Below are 16,279 nucleotides of genomic sequence, written 5' to 3'. Positions count from 1 at the left end.
ATGCGGAAACACACACACACAGACACACACACACACACACACACACACACACACACACACACACACACACACACACACACACACGCACACAGACGCGCCAAAAACAATACCTTCCATTTCATGGAGGTAATAACAACAATCAAATATATTCTCATAGGTGACAATATAAAGTACACCGACTTCACTTTACTTCACTTATTTCCCTAGAGTGTGCATACTGTCCTAAAGTTCGGTATTAAAGCCATGGATAGCAAAACACAAAATCGGTTCAACTATATGTATTAGGTGCCTGTACTAGAATATAGCCATAAAATAGTTACAGTTCAATACAAGACATCACGTATGGGCGTCGTGCGCATTCCCTCGAGACTCCAGTGGTCCTCGAAAAATGAAACACAGCTATATATCATGAGACATAATTACGAAGGTCACGCCCAGAGGGGTCGTTTGGCGTAGCTGTTTAGTGCTCGACTCGAAACCAAGAGGTCCCGGGTTCGAGTCCGGACATGCCACCGATCTTGTGCCCTTGGGAAAGGCACTTAACACGACTTTCCTCACTTCGCTCAGGTGAAAATGAGTATTGTGGTGGCGGCATTAATATAAGTTGACGAAACTTGAGTGTGCCGTCACCACGTCTTGTGATTACATGTTGAAATGTCGGGAGTATATGATATGTCTAGATCTAGACTCACTCGTCCAGGTTAGTAGTGAGAGTCCTGCCGTTGGCCAGGAACCTCGTGCGGCAGTTCTTGTAGGACGTGCAGCTGTCCCAGGTATTACCTTCACTACACAGGTTAACCTTCGAGGCCTCTACAGGAAGGTAGGCGTCGTCCTGTAAACACAAGTAACACGTGGGTTTCTGGAAAGGGGTAGAGGACTATATACACGAGTATCTCGCATGGTTTCATGATGGAGACAAAAGAGACTTACAGTTGCAAATTAAGTCAAGGTGCATCATCTATTTCTGTAACACAAATAACACATAAACTTCTTATATTTTGGCGGCACCTCTGGGGCGGTGCCATCTGACTGACTCATAAGTGGCGTTTGCAGGTCGTGGTGGGAGAGAAGGGCGACGATACATTAACAGCTTTAATTCCATGATCAGGTCAGTTATCAGTCTTCAGACATGTACTGTATCGAATGTCATTGAGCATAGCCAGTAACAGCGCCCTTTCACTGACCGTGCTATACAGAGTGTCGTTGACCCTGTACTTGGCTGTACATTTGTACTGCTGCAGACAGTAGCTGCTGCCGCCGCCGCTGGACCCACTGGTGCGTCTTATTCTGTCACGAATCAAAAAGATCAATGGATGACATTGATGTTTTTACAAAATATTCACAACCTATTTCTTTACAGTCGTATGGCTGTGCAGAGACAAAAAATTACTGATTAAGTTCAAATCAATTACTAGTATATTGTAGTGCCGAATGATAAATACAACGAAAATATTCCAAGCTGGCTGTAACAGTACATGACAAACAAAACTGTGTAACTGTTACTAGTGTGCAACTTCATCGATCGGTCCGTGGTAGCCCTATCCTGTACCAAAACGGTGAATCAGAGACGGATACCGGACAGGGACACGAGAGAAAATACGGATGGATATTATTAAAGCTAGGAGATTATAGGTGCCTACGCTGTAGCCCTCCTCCGGGTGTTTACATATCGGCGGCGTCGGGCCAGGAGAGCCGAGGAGCGGTCCGGTCCGTACAGGTAGGACACGGTGAGGACACACAGCACTGCGGTGACCGTCAGCTTCATCACGGGGTAGCTCTAACGGTCAGTCCTGGGGGACACATACAGCTGTTAGAATTATCATGAAACGTCATCTGTGTTGGTAGTAATCGTAATAAAATATTGACCTTTATTCCTACATAAGGACCCTGATGATGGCGACAGTGGTCGTTGAAAATTTGATCTCTGTTTCATCCTTGTGTTGGAGTAAAGTTTAACATATTACTAAGCTGTTAGAATCTGTAGGACCATGTCTCTCATAGCTGGGGTTGTTCAAGGCTCAGTATCTTGATGGCGGGGTGGTGGCTCGAGGCCTGGCCATGGGTAGACCCGAAATTCTGCCTCCTAAGTCTCTGATCTGTTGAACTTTACCTGGGGTTAGGATATTTAAAAGAACTGTAGGTTTTATTGTCCTACGTTTTTTTTAAATGACTACTTCGTAAACAAACACTGTACAAACCATCATTCAGCCATTTGTGCTGGAAGGGTTTGTTTTTATTAAATATAACATCTCTCTCCCTCCCTCCCTCCCTCCCTCCCTCTCTATCTCTCTCTCATTCAGAAATGGCCTGCACATGTGTTACACAATCTCTCGATATCAGAGGCTAATTGGACCACTTTCCGAGGTATGTATGTTTAACGACATTGTCAGCGTTTCCTCGTAACGTATATTCTGTTGTTTAATACCCAAAATGGTAAAAGGGGGGGGGGGCTCTTTAAACCAACACAGATCTGAGGAATTAATTATTATATGATATGACAAAAGATGCATCCATGGTATATGGTAAATGACAATAAACTTAATTTATATTCACGCCCTACATGAGCCAAAGGCACTAAGTTAGATAACTGAGGTACAAGGATAGAAGGAACAAGTGTTAAATTGCTGTGCTACATCTATATCTACACATTCCCCTACATCTATAGGATGGCGAAATGTCAGCGACAGCTACGAGTACCGTCTTCAATACGAGAGTTATTTGGTCTATCTGAAGAATGTTCCCAACCAAACATGCCATAATCTACTGTACTCACCTTTCTAATTGTTAGTTGTGTATGGAGTAAAAAGTGCTGAACTCACGGCTACAAGAGATGTCAGGACATGACAAAAGGATGTTCACTGGGAAATTCAAGGCTGTCGTCTGTTCTAGCCTATAGTAGTGACGTGTGTATGTAAGCACGTAAACGAACAGGCGGGTACATTGTCACAGGACGGACCATCAATTATTCAAGAAGAGCTTTGGGCTGTAATTATCCTATTGTCGCTGTGGTCACCGACGCATAACAGTTCTGTGGTCAGGTCGACCCTCGTTTACGTCATTTACATGCCAACAGTCGAGCTATACACTTAGTATTAAATATGACAGGCGCATGTTATATGTGATCCAGTCATACATTAAGGGATGGCACTACTTGAACTGCAAAATAGCCAAAATATTGGTATATTCAACAAGTGGTGGTTTAATGATAAAACAGACGAATGCATTTGTCCTTAACTAATGTACAAGGACATGCGTGTCTTATTGCATTGATATAGAAGATGAAAGTGCCATAAAAAAGTACCAGTTCACCCGTACGTTAAAAATAACTCTCACGTGCCTTGTTGACGTCAGAACATAACAGTCTGTTGTTGGGCGGTGGTGCGTTTGATCATCACATGCTCTCTATTGTTGTGACTCAGCAGCGTAAGAAAATAATAACCACATCAAATATTAAACGTCTCTAGCAAAAAGAGCTGCATGTGGGTTTACATGTACGTACCGAGGTTAAAGACCATCCACCGTTGATTCTTCTACGTTAGAGTTTGTTGAAACTGCCATCTGGGACCAGCGTTTTAGTGAGTACGTCAACTTTGTTTTCTTTCTGCTGTGAACTGAACAATTCTAGACCTGCAGTTACAGTTGGTGCTTACGATGTTACGATAGCAAACTTGCATAGCACGGTGCGGATGAACAAATATTATAGTCATATCATATTCTTTTTGGCTTACTATTCAGTATTCTGAAAAGCAGGGCACATGAAAGGCAAACCCCGTGTGGTTCTTGTCTATGATACTGTATGTAAAGAATTGTAATATTATCCACGAATAGAGTAGTTTATACGATACACGTACAGTTTGAAGTGGCTATTGTCGGTGTAGAAAAAGAACAATGACAGAAATAATATCTATAATGAATATTGATGTCAGTACAAATATGATATGTCCTCGATTACAGAGCGCATGCGAATTCATTTTGTATGGTGATGTATATGAATATAAGGTATGTAGGAATCAACAAATTATGTACTACAAAGTTATTTTTGTGTAGCTATAGGACACCATGAAGACTTTTCCCGCCATTGTGCTGACGGCCATGACGTTCCTGTGTTTCTATGGCAACGCCAGTGGCCGGTTCGCCTCCCGCCGCCGTGCGTCCACCGTCCGCAGGGCAACAGGTTCTATAGAGTAAGAAGGCTTCGCTAGCCTGGAATCCTGCAATTCTCATGCAATAATCGGATGAATAGAGTGCTTCCATCAAACCACTCGCCCATCAATTTTATCAAATTTATTGTCTTCTGGGAAGTCTTCTGAAAAAGAACATTCAGAGAAAGCATTCCCATATTTTATATCCACCCAGAAAGGGCATATAATCAATTTTGGACATAAACGAAACCAGTATAAGATATATATGGATGAATAGATTAGTTTGATATCTGTGTTATTCTAGTGATCTCCGTGTTGTTCTCCTGTACAGTAGCGGCAGTAGCACCAGCTGCAGTCAGGGCACGTGTGGCGACAGGGTCCTGCTGGACAGCACCGTTCTGGACACAAGCAAGGTAACTGCACGGGCTCAAATTCTCTTTCCAAAAAAGCAAGCTTCATCATAACACTTCTGAATTGTGTAGATATCCATACAGTGCAAGTTGAAATGGTTCGCGATGTAAAGCTGGTCCCTTACTTGTCACTGTCTCCCCTCACAACGACCAGAAGGACCAACATTTTAATAAATAACTGATAATGCAGAAGTCACACAATTATCCACATTTCATTTTCAAAATATATGTAATAGTGTGCTAATTAATATGTGGCTTTAATGAATTATTTAGTCTGTTGATTCACTCCAGCCTGTCCGTTACCTGTCGTGTATTGTGGTTTCACGCGTGGCCCTGTCCTTGGTGCTGAAACGCACATCACGTGGTAACCTGTGGCATTTGGACCAGCCAGCACCGCCAAACACGCGACAAAGTCCTGATTGGGTTTCATCATTGGCCCGATAACATGATTTCACTATAATATTCCATATAAATACTAGTTATTCCTTTATTCATTCACTCATGAATGGAAAAAAGAGAATTTTTTCTATAATCTGCTAACGTAAACAATAGCCTGGGTTGTAACATTACACTCCTGGCTAATCCTTGGTTTACAGAAACTGCAAGGTTCTAGCTACATGTAGAAGTCCATAGTGAACTTTAAAAGTTTGATAAACTTTACCAGGGGACTTTTAAAAAGTGCTCTGATGGCTCACATTGGGGTACTAAAATCTATACATCAGGAATGAAAGATTGGAACATATAGTAAAGCTGTTTTTTTATTTGTTTGTTGTCTCACACAGGTCAACATGACAGCGCTAGTAAACACCACACGTGTGGTCATCTGTACAGGCGTGACATGCGCACTGCCGACTTCAGCCGGCTGTTACAGACAGTACCTGTTCAACAGCACTCTGTTCGACAGTCAGGGTGACATGTAGGTGCCACTCTCTGAACTCGTAATACTACATATGCCAAAGTTCTACGGGCATTCCCACAAGGTGACGATAGATATGGTCAAGAAACTGAAATACATGTAGTTCTACCTACCTACCTACCTACCTAGTCCCATGAACGACACTGGTCGTCAGGGGAACAAGGCAGACTCGGTATCAGAGGTGTAGCCAGCTCTCCCTGTCTTGGGCTTCCTGAAATAGTTCACTTGTAGTTGAAGGTAGAAACCTCATTCTCTCCCGGACGAGAGCTACCTCGCGCCGAATTACGTTGAAATGAAGCTAACGTATCTGCCGTACGCGTGGGATAGCTCTGCCTCAGGAGAATGATATGGTAGAAACCATTGTCCGTAAGAATAGCTCTTGATATCGGTGACACTAACTGTGCCCTTCTGTCTCCTCCAGACCGACTAACAACACTGCGGAACTCACATCTGAGAAGGTTCACGTCTGTAGGTAAGGGGTTCACCTGTCCTTTGGCAGTTGGACAAATAGTGGGGAAAATAGGACCAGAATACTGCAAAGTGTACGAAATTGATTAATTTCAACAGAAAGTAAATGCCTCCGCGTCGCCAAAAAGCATCACACACACACTTCTGAAAACTTTGAATTTGCCTTGCTAAGTGATGCATATATCCTGTTCTTTTGATGATTTGTAGTTCTCACCCGTGGAGAGCGACCTCTGGTGTACCCAAAACCAGGAACAGTATTGGGAAGATCGGCTGGATCATTGCTGGGGCGGTGGTCGGTGCAGTTATTATCGTCGCTTGCGGTTGTATCTTCTGTTCGAAGAAGAAAAAATAAACTGGGCGTCCTGATGCTAGTCGGCTTTAGACATAGGCGGGGACGACGACAATTGCTGTGGTAGAGTAGCCATGTAGCAAAGAAGTGTATTGTCAACCTGACGTTACCGCCTTTCCAACTATGGCGGTGCGACAACTGACTACTGAAAGTCCTATTGATTCACTTCCTGAGAAAGTTGCAGTGTTATGATATAAGAAAAGAGTCCACATATGTATGCCTTTTAAGATTTAATCGTCTGTTGCAATCTTGCATGTTATTTTTCAAGTAAAATCATAGCGACATGTCTAGAAACTGTTGTTAACACAGATTGTATGGAGCAAATAAGATGACATTAAACAAGGTACAAAAAGTCATTTATAAAAATGGCTACAATATTAATAGTCTATAAGTTACATCTCTATAAAATATAGTCGCTGAAATGTAGTCTATGAACAATAGAGTCTATATGCAAAGCAAAGCGTTTACTTGGTAACATTTGCTGAAGATAGTTCTGACTAAACCCGGGCCTGGATGCCAGACCCACAGCTAACTAGACCCAAATTTAACCGTTGTGCACACTGGATAACTTTGGGCCTTGTGCTTAGACTAAATCTGGTTCGATGGTGTTGCGTTAGTCACGGCGGGCCAGCCACATCGCGGCCGCTCCTGCAGCAAGGGCCAGCAGGGTGACCTGCAGGGACGCTGCATGTCGCAAGGTGCCGCAAATGAGCACAGACTCCAGTGTGTTTGAGATACGCCCGACGTAAGGGTCCGCACCGCCGATGCTGCAAGGCAAATATATTCAATCAGTCAACCAGATATATTTCTATTCCAACATTTAATGACAAGACATGCTGACTGCACAGTCAAATTTCACACTCAACTTATTTTTATGCCATCACCAACGCAGAAGACAATAGACACTACTCATTTTCATATACGTTAAGTGAAGAAAGTCGTGTAAAGTGCAGTGCCTTAATTTTAATTTCCCAAGGGCATTTGGACTAACGTTAACAATTGTCAAAGAGTTTTCCCACGCATCCAACACAGAGTACTCCTAGTCTGTGTCTTTCAAACATATCATACAATACACGTAATTGAGCGGTCGTTCTTGAAGAGAGTTAACTGTTGTGCGTCCACGCGTGCGCGTGGCCCTGTCCTTGGTGCTGAAACGCACATCACGTGGTAACCTGTGGCATTTGGACTAACCAGCACCACGAAACACGACAAAGTCTTGCTCGAGTGTAAACATTGACGTGATAACATAGTTTCACGATAATGTCTCATACAAATACATGTACTAGTTATTCATTCATCCATGAATTCAGGAGAGTTTACTTCTGAACTACGTACTTATCGGGGAAGTCCGTGATGGTGCCGTTACTGTACAGGTAGTTGAGTGAACACCTGCCGCCGCTACACGCCGCGCTGCCGCTGCGGCAGATCTTCATGAGCTGGGCGTCCTCGGTACCGTACTGAAGACAGGCAAAGTCCGTTAGTATGTGGGCATGCACTGATTGGGAAGCTAGAGGGCTAGCAGTGCCCTGCCTTTGGCAAACTGAAGGTACCACCCAACCGTTTTTAAGATCAATAAATAAACAAAGAAAGAAAGACAATACGAAATACATGTGTGCTTCACTGAGAGCTTAGCCGTGAAAAGAAATAACTGTCTGTTTCTCTTTTATATGGGTCTTTGACATGAAGCAAAGAATAAAATGAAAATGAAAATAAAAGATGCTGAAGCCAGAGTTTCAGAACGAGTACAAATCGCTTTTAAAAAATCCGGAAACCGTTTTTGAAAGGATTTGCGTATCTACACACGCCTGGTAGATTAACACAAACACAGTACATAATTTGGGGACGTGAAACCGAAACAAGAAGTTAACGTTCCTCAACATGATCTATCAAATGACATGAGTGAAATACATATGCAACATAACCATGTCTACGCACTCAGCAGGCAGTTAGAGTTCAAGTATAGGTCATTTTATCACCCAGCTATGTGTTTATCATGCTTGGCTACATGTACATCGTTGTTAGCAGTTGCAGTCTCCAGAGAAAATGGGTGGAACTCACACGCAGTAATCTGTATTTGTTGGTGACGGGGTCGAAGGAGACATATCCCGGCGTGCATTGCTGGCACTGCTCCTGGTACTGACGGTCGTTGCTCCTGTAACGTCTACTGCGCCTGCGCCGACCGCTACTCCTGTATCATATCAGTAGTCAACAACTATGTGATATGAATAGTCATAATTCTGTTGAAAAAGTTTGCAAGCCAGCTTCAATGTCAACCTTATTGACTAGGCGGTTTCTAAGCTTCAAGCTGACCATGCAGGTATACATAAGTTATATCATAATCTCCATGGTTATATATATTGTAAGGACGTCCAGGGTGTAACGTATCTTTCTTCCTATTTTATGATTCAAAATTCTCTCAAATTCTTCCCTTTACACGTTTTAAGCGTAGTCACATCATTTCACATTTCTTGAAGTTGCTCCGCCAAATAACTGGTGTGTTACACAGAAGGGCGGTTATACCGGCTATACAACTACAGATACAGAAATTCACATTAAAGTCAGATTTATACCCTCGGTATTGATAACCACTAAATGAAACTATACATCAGCATCACAGAGTAGAGAGTGATGTGAATGGTGTAAGACTTACAGCAGGCGAGTTGCGACCAGCCGCACACCAGTCCGCACCACCCTGTTGGTTAGAGACCGCCTGCGGCTGGTACTGGGCACCAGGATCGGCGCCCGGCGGCGGCTGCTGACCACCGCTCGGCGCCGGCCGCTGCTGAAGACGCCGGACGTCCCGTGCCAGTGTACCAACACCACCAACACACACACCACGACCAGCCCCACCGTCACTGGTCTCATTTTGGAGGTCGTTTTTTCAACTCTGCTGATCAGAGAGTAAAGAAAGTGGTTGAACGTGTTATGTTATGTCATGCACGACAGACGGTCAAATATTCTGACACCCCTCCCCCTACTTCGACAGACACAACAAAACTCAAAACTCTGACAGAAACACGACGCCATGTATCTAGAGACATGCCACATTCAAACTTCCTCTTTCTAACTTCCCCCTCCCCTACAGACAGGTCAAAACTACGAAACACTCATCCGCCGGGTTACTTATATCAAGGCGGTTAAATCTAGATTTTTTAAAACCCCCTTGCTTATTTTCGCCATTGTGTGTTTGAAACATCTCTAGATCTAGCACAGCACCCCAGGTATGCACAGTTCAGACATACAGGAGTGTAGACGCGAACGTTACATCGGAGAGCTCTTTTGACGAGGAGGCGAATATATGTGACCTGACGGAACTGCTAGTATGTCATGTCGTCAGTAGACCATATGAATGTACGTATACGTACTTTTAGCAGAAATACTCGCGTATGCAAGGTGGACCCACCGCACTCTAGCCCAACTGCTATCTCACCAAGTGTAAATGTTACTGTTCCCGTTTACTGAACAAAAGTGAAACAACGTGCCAAATATGAATGGCATGGTTCCCGTTGACTTACCTGCTATGTTGACGTGTTTTTATGGGCACGTACTTGCACTTCTGCCCTCTAACACAATGCTTTTGGGCGGGGGCCATGAGTCACCGGTGACTGTAGGCGTGAATGTATGAGCGAGGAAGCCTGCGATGCCTGACCAAATCATGGGGAATTCAGGCTTTTCAAAAACGTCAGACTGTTTCAAAAACTAGTCTTGAACTGGTACTTTTGTTTTGTCAACTCTATACCCCTTTCCGGTCTTGTTGTTTTGTTATGAGGAAACACTACAGGTGCACTGATCTACAGTAAATAGACAAAAGACTCTTCGAGAAACCCAGGTCCTGGTTACACATATATTTCATGATTTCAAATTCATTAGATGCAGTCATTGAACATTGTCATACTTGCATAGGTATGTACATGTAGAACGGGCCAGATTTTAATGGCCTGTCCTTATATAATTACTTGCTTATTACTTGCTCGGTAGAACTAATTATTCCGAAACACCACCACATAGCCTTGGGGTAAAATGTCACAAATTCTTAGTGACGGGTACGTGGTGTCAGGAATGTCTCCATGAACTTGTAACATCTTTGTCCGTCTATGTTTTTACGTGCATTTACATATCATATTATGATATGAAGATCTAAAGGTACTGGAGAATATACTGGGCTGCATAAGCTAGAAAGATGTACATGTGCACTGGTAATGAACGAATGTGGTTCATAAGTATTCTTAAATTCAATACTCTATTACAGTTATCATATTTGAATTTTAAAAATCTTAATTCTAAACAATTGCCATTCGGAGACAGAGCAGGTGGCATATATTCCGTCGTACCTGCATTGTTAACTCTCTAAACTTTTAAGTTTTAAAAAAGGGGAATATTTTTCACTCTCGCTCTATCGAATTGCACAAATTCCACACTGCTCTGTCTCCTTAATACTAATTCTTGAGTATTTATTCTAATCCACCGTTATCTTGTCATTTGTATTGCATCCAAGTGGCTTGAGTGTAACGCTAGTATCTTCTTGATCTATAAGTGATATGGATCATTACAAACTCTCATGATCATGACAATTGATTCAGACAGGAAACGTTTGTTTCCTGGCTAAAAAAATATAAGTAACTGAAAAGCTTAATGATTGTATATGAACCAGCAGGGTTTAACTGTTTTAAGGATTATTTCTCAGGTCCCTCCAATCATTTGCATAACCGTAGCCATGGCGGCGGCCAGTATGGTGACCTGCAGTGTTGGAGCAAGCTGCAAGGTACCGCAGATGAGCACAGACTCGACTTCAGCTGATATGCTGCCCACAGCAGGGTCGGCTCCCCCTACTCTGTAAGCACAAAAATTGGGAAAATAGGAGAGTGTTTTGTTTCGATAGATCGATCAAACAAGTACATTTACGAAGTCTGAATTCGAGATTTTGCAAGGCAAATGCATAATGTTTACCTTCGCATATGGTCTGCTCTGTTAATTCTTACTCAAACACATTCATATATATATGGTCAGACATGAGTCTAAATCCTTCCTGCTATAAAATTGCAACATGATGTAACCCAACACTAGTTACCATGGCGACAGACACAACATTGGTTTAGATCATTGAGGTCACTGTCTGGAGAAGTTTGAAGAAGAGGAAACGTAGCAAAAACAATATGTTTTCCTTCGGTAAAGTTCGGGTAAACACAAATATTTATTCACCCATCCGGGAAGTCTGTGATGGTGTTGTTGGCCCACAGGTAGTTGATGGAGCATGCGCCGTTGTTGCAGGCGGCTGTCCCGTTGCGGCAGATACTGACCTCCTGTGACCCGGGAGAGGTGGAGGTCCCGGTCTGGGGGTGGGGGGTAGGGTGTTGTATGAATAAAACTATGGCATATCTTTGGTGATGGGTACGTTTTACCACTTAATTAATTTCCTATACATCACAGCCGATCAATTAAGACTATAACGATTTTAAGGATATGGACTGGCTGTTGAATCATTGGAGAACGAGGAATTCGGGTTTATCTTACAGGTTGTTGTGTTATGTAGGGTGCTCTCAGTTAAGCCATATTTTTTAATGTCGTCGGGCTACAAAGTAATGGTATCATCCGATGTGCGCTGCGTCTATTCACAAAATTAAAAAAAAAATCTTAAGTTTATATAATTATATGAAAAGACACCGTGCTCTGAATATCCTTAAGTAAATCTAACACAAAACTGAGCAGGACTAGTTTGCTTGAACAGCACGTACCATGAAGTAGGACGTGGTGCTGTCCTGGTAGATGTAGGAGGTTGTACAGCGCTGACACTGCTGTTCACTCAGGAAGCTGCTGGCGCTACTACTAATGCGCCGGCGACGGGACGATGTCCTGGCAAAAACGTTACACGGCACAGTGGGGTCAGTAAACAAACGAACGCACGAACAAACAGACAAAATACAAAGATACAAAGGATGAATGTAGCATGTCTGATGCCTGGCATTTGGAAGTAAAATCAGCAGAAGGTATAATGCCCACGTTTTAATGTATCAAACGTAACGTATTATGAATTTTTGGGGTCTTGTGGCCTAGCGGCAGAGTGCGCGACTCGGAACCAAGAGGTCCCGGGTTCGAGTCCTGACATGCCACCGATCTTGTGCCCTTGGGAAAGGCACTTTACACGACTTTCCTCACTTATCTCAGGTGAAAATGAGTATTGTCCTGTTCCGTATTTGTCCTTTATCTGCGTTGGTGACGGCATAAAATAAGTTGATATAACTTGAGTTTGCCGTCACTATGTCTAGTCATGAAATGTTGGAATAAAAAAAAATCATGAAACATAAATAGTGACAATGACACTGGTTAGTCCGATGTCTACTATCTATTCCGCCTTCAAACGAGTCTGGTGGAGATTACAAGAAAAATCCGAGCTCGCTTACAGTAGCAGAATCGGGACGACCCTGAGGCGGGTAATACTGCTCGATCTCCGGACGCTCCGGAACCGGAACCCACTGCCACCCCGGCCCCTCCGTCCGGATACCCCGTCTAGATACACCGAGGCGACGAGGACGCACGTCCAGAGGAGTCCTGTGGTCGCGAACTTCATGGCTGTTGCAGACAGGATCGTCGAGGTGTCGTCAGGATTTCTTCCTCACGGTATCTGTGTAGTGGAAAGCACTTGAGTGTCGTTATCGCTGTAGCTATATAGTCTTGACTCTTCAATGGCACAAAATTTGGGTGACTCAGTCCGCAAAAAAACTCAATTCTGCGTTACTAAGTCATGAGTGTCACCGGTGCTTTTTGTTGTTTTTTAATTGCTATAAAATTCATGCAAGTTGGTATGACTACAACTTTGTGGTTTTGCACATGCATAGTGTTTTCCACTATATGTGTGTTTTTGTTTCGATGACCGTGAGTAGTGCCGGGAGTCAGGTAAAGGGAGTCAGTGACTTGTTGCTTTTGACTTTGTATGCCACAGGATTACATTATGATCCACATTGTTTTGAGTTTGAATTAACTTCCTGTCGACACCGCCCTCCCCAGCCCAATGGGCATCTTTGTAATGCCTTCTACATTAGGGACCAAGTGAACCGTTAAAAAAAACAAGTTCTACTGCCTAGTACTTGATCAGTGTTCTCAGAACTGTCACGGTGTATAATCTCAAATACAGCTAAGTACATATAGAAAATGTATAGCTTACATTACATGTCCTTTGTTCAAATATGTCTGGAGTTGATAAATATGTTCCGCATTGAGACGTACTCTGTATGATGTCTGTACCCATGTAGACCCGACTAAACATTAGAGCGATGAACCATGAAAGAAAACACGTTCTACAGGACGTTCTCAGAATTGTCATGGTCTACAATTTTAAACACAGCTAAGTACATAATATATATAGAGAGAATGTATAGCGGCTTACACTACTAGTCCATAGTTCAAATGTGACTAGAGTTTAGAAATACAAGTCCCGTAATCAGACTCAATAACATCTCATTTCTGTTATATAATAGCACGACCAGAACACGTTTGAACTATGCTTGCTACAAAACTAAGTTTGGGAGTGCGACTTTCGTACAGCAACAGACCAGCATCGAATTTGTCAGACTACTAGCTATAGGAGCTAGCACAGGGGGGCAACACACTGTCTTACTGCCAGTAAAAACTGATAGTACAAACAGGAAGAATCCAGAACTGAATGGGAACGGTCCAAACTTACCTGTCTGTGTTTTGGTTGCAGTTCTCGTCACGTCTTTCCGCGCCTGTAGACGTGTGACCCCACGGCCAGGTGAAATTACTATACGTCATTCGTTGTCAAGGCAACATGCCGCCTCAGGCCCGGGCATGAAAAGTTTTATCGGTTCAAAACAAGAAGTGAATAATATGTTCTTACAACCTCACTGGCAGGGGGAATTATGCTATTTCGCAACACTAGAGCCTTCCAGCCAACGTATACATGTGCATGTAGTTGTGAGTTTTCGCAGGGCATACACCTATACCGAAAGCTAGTTGATATACTCTATTCTCTGCCAAATACACATGTGCACGGTCAAAGATTGCTATGATATATATATGACACAAGAAAGATGGCTACATTATTTGAATATTACACTTGAATTATAATCTTTGGAGGTAAATGTAGAACAGGCACAGGCCGTATATTTGTGCTCCCTTTATTTGCTTGATAAACAGAACTAAATCATTCAGACTACCACCACATAGCCTGGGGGCAAAATGTCAGAAATACTCAGTGACGGGTACATGTCAGGGAAGTTTCCATATATTCAAGAAGAACTTGTAACATCTGCGTCCGTCTATACATATGTTCATAGAATTCTACATAATCGTGTGATAAAAGTTCTAAAGACAATATACTTTGATGCATGCGTAACTCCAGTAAAGCTAGAAAGCCAACAATATAGTCGAACGTGGACAATAGTTTCTTTAACATTCACTAATTCACTGCTCTGCAATTTAAGATTTATCTTATCATATTTGCGTTTTTAAATCTACATCATTAACAATTGTTGTGCGCAGTCAGGACAGGCTTAAAGTATTTCATCTCATTTGTACTATTGATCCTCTAAACTCTAAAAGAACATTTTTTCACTCGCTTGCTCTATAGAATTGCACAAATTTTCTAATCTACCGTTATGTTGCCGTTTTTGTACCTTTCAAAGTATTTTAGTGACTTGGGTGTAAAGCTAGCTCATGTGTGACTTGTCACAGAGATCTACAAGTAATGTGCATCATTACATACTCTCACTAAATGGTTCAGGCTAAAATTGTTTCCTGACTAAAATAAGCAAATGAAGAGCTTTGTGACTGAACTTGAATCAACAAACAGGGTCTAACTGTTTTCCATGACGATTTCTCAGTCGCCTCCCACCATCCGCATCACCCCAGCCACGGCGACGGCCAGTAAGGTGACCTCCAGCGCGGGAGCGTGCCCCACGGCGCCGCTGCTACTGTAGCTGTTCCGGTACCGGATCGTGCGGAATCCCCGGCGGAATCCGGACGCCTCCTGGACGTGCACCAAGGCGATGAGCAGGCAGACACAGAGGAGTCCCACGGCGAACTTCTTCATTGTTGTCAGTCAAAACAAGACAGGGTCGGGCAGGTGTCGTCGGGGGTTCTTGCTCGGTATCTGTGTCGGGAAAAATCCGCGCTTTAGTCACAATATAAAAACGAAACGGATGCTAAAATAACACAATTCATGGTTATTACTAATGACAATATATAAATCGTGTAAGTCACAGTTTCTTTTTCTTGTTCTTTGCTGCCATGATGTGCGTAGTAGGTTGGCACCTCTACCAACGTCTTATTTTTCGCATCAAACATAGTGCAGTGGTTTTTACTATAGACACATTTTATCTTTCTACGGTTATCAAAACAAAATCTGTCGTATTGTTTTTGACATTGTTTGTCGCAGAATTACATTGTGGTCTGGCGGCTTCAAGTTCATAGCGTATGCTTTCCTGAGCTTGACCATTTACTGTGTGACGACTTACGACACCCTCCTGCCCAAGTCAATGCAATGCAAGAAATCTTGCATAACACTGTCTTTGCCAAAGTAGCCCGACCGACAACATCACATGTGGGACCGGTGAACAATGAAACAATCAAGGTCTACCTGAGTGAAGTACATGTTGAGAATGCATCGCTAACACTATATATGTAGTTTGGCTTTCAAATGTGACGAGACTCCGATCTCCGATCATTATGCGGCTAGAACACGTTTGAGCAATTGTGTCCTTGCTGTGGTGTGGTGCAGAAATTTTGATAAAAAAGGGTCTTGAACATACCTGTACTTTACCTGTAGTAGTAGAGCGATTCTTCCTTCGCAACGTCAGAGTCTTCCGCACAACTTGTTGAAGTGTCGCAGAACGTGGCAAACTTTGGAAGGAACTGGGCGGAGGCGAAGTTGTTGCTCTAAAATGTACCGTGACGGCGCTGCTCTTTTATACTGTTCTTCACCTATTTTTATCCCAATGTATGAGATCATTGCTATCTTGATTAGCCTAAAGCAAAAAAA

At 42.9% G+C, this 16,279-nt stretch overlaps 4 protein-coding genes and 1 long non-coding RNA gene across 5 annotated transcripts in view; 1 reads left to right on the top strand and 4 right to left on the bottom strand.

The window, feature by feature from the left end:
- Positions 1-1,765, bottom strand: part of LOC109484589 — a 6,802-nt gene extending 5,037 nt beyond the window's left edge. Inside the window, exons 1-3 of the mRNA XM_019787914.1 lie at positions 1,641-1,765; positions 1,185-1,287; positions 693-832 (exon numbers count right to left, since the gene is read on the bottom strand). Coding sequence (XP_019643473.1) covers positions 693-832; positions 1,185-1,287; positions 1,641-1,765 — 368 coding nt within the window. The remainder of the gene's footprint in view (positions 1-692; positions 833-1,184; positions 1,288-1,640) is intronic.
- Positions 1,766-3,508: 1,743 nt separating this feature from the next.
- Positions 3,509-6,288, top strand: LOC109484387. Its single transcript, XM_019787636.1, has 5 exons — positions 3,509-3,579; positions 4,048-4,126; positions 5,348-5,468; positions 5,890-5,940; positions 6,144-6,288. Exons 2-5 carry the CDS (start codon positions 4,060-4,062, stop codon positions 6,286-6,288), a joined length of 384 nt encoding a protein of 127 aa, XP_019643195.1. The 5' UTR covers positions 3,509-3,579; positions 4,048-4,059.
- Positions 6,289-6,527: 239 nt separating this feature from the next.
- LOC109484678 lies at positions 6,528-9,738 on the bottom strand. Its single transcript, XM_019788026.1, has 5 exons — positions 9,651-9,738; positions 8,936-9,172; positions 8,344-8,473; positions 7,621-7,742; positions 6,528-7,052 (listed from the first exon to the last, which is right to left on the bottom strand). Exons 2-5 carry the CDS (start codon positions 9,148-9,150, stop codon positions 6,899-6,901), a joined length of 621 nt encoding a protein of 206 aa, XP_019643585.1. The 5' UTR covers positions 9,151-9,172; positions 9,651-9,738; the 3' UTR covers positions 6,528-6,898.
- Positions 9,739-10,121: 383 nt separating this feature from the next.
- Positions 10,122-14,025, bottom strand: LOC109484606. The gene is made up of 5 exons (XM_019787949.1): positions 13,964-14,025; positions 12,684-12,904; positions 12,018-12,135; positions 11,485-11,615; positions 10,122-11,116 (listed from the first exon to the last, which is right to left on the bottom strand). Exons 2-5 carry the CDS (start codon positions 12,848-12,850, stop codon positions 10,966-10,968), a joined length of 567 nt encoding a protein of 188 aa, XP_019643508.1. The 5' UTR covers positions 12,851-12,904; positions 13,964-14,025; the 3' UTR covers positions 10,122-10,965.
- Positions 14,026-14,401: 376 nt separating this feature from the next.
- LOC109484688 lies at positions 14,402-16,162 on the bottom strand. The gene is made up of 2 exons (XR_002141082.1): positions 16,050-16,162; positions 14,402-15,391 (listed from the first exon to the last, which is right to left on the bottom strand). It is a non-coding gene; the product is annotated as an uncharacterized LOC109484688 (long non-coding RNA).
- Positions 16,163-16,279: the final 117 nt, after the last annotated feature.

The sequence above is a fragment of the Branchiostoma belcheri genome, unplaced genomic scaffold (assembly GCF_001625305.1).
Source record: "Branchiostoma belcheri isolate BF01 breed outbred unplaced genomic scaffold, Haploidv18h27 scaffold7, whole genome shotgun sequence".
In the NCBI taxonomy this organism is placed as follows: Eukaryota; Metazoa; Chordata; class Leptocardii; order Amphioxiformes; family Branchiostomatidae; genus Branchiostoma; species Branchiostoma belcheri.
This window is presented reverse-complemented; position numbering and strand designations above follow the sequence as displayed.

Coding starts and splice junctions, on each gene's coding strand:
- LOC109484387 (XM_019787636.1), top strand. CDS start 4,060: ATGAAGACTTTTCCCGCCATTGTGCTGACGGCCATGACGTTCCTGTGT. Junction 4,127..5,347: donor TTTCTATGGCAACGCCAGTG/GCCGGTTCGCCT, acceptor TCAACATGACAG/CGCTAGTAAACACCACACGT. Junction 5,469..5,889: donor TTCGACAGTCAGGGTGACAT/GTAGGTGCCACT, acceptor TGTCTCCTCCAG/ACCGACTAACAACACTGCGG.
- LOC109484678 (XM_019788026.1), bottom strand. CDS start 9,150: ATGAGACCAGTGACGGTGGGGCTGGTCGTGGTGTGTGTGTTGGTGGTG. Junction 8,474..8,935: donor CTGGTCGCAACTCGCCTGCT/GTAAGTCTTACA, acceptor GATATGATACAG/GAGTAGCGGTCGGCGCAGGC. Junction 7,743..8,343: donor ACAAATACAGATTACTGCGT/GTGAGTTCCACC, acceptor GCCTGTCTTCAG/TACGGTACCGAGGACGCCCA.
- LOC109484606 (XM_019787949.1), bottom strand. CDS start 12,850: ATGAAGTTCGCGACCACAGGACTCCTCTGGACGTGCGTCCTCGTCGCC. Junction 11,616..12,017: donor GCACCACGTCCTACTTCATG/GTACGTGCTGTT, acceptor CCCCACCCCCAG/ACCGGGACCTCCACCTCTCC. Junction 11,117..11,484: donor ATCACAGACTTCCCGGATGG/GTGAATAAATAT, acceptor TTGTGCTTACAG/AGTAGGGGGAGCCGACCCTG.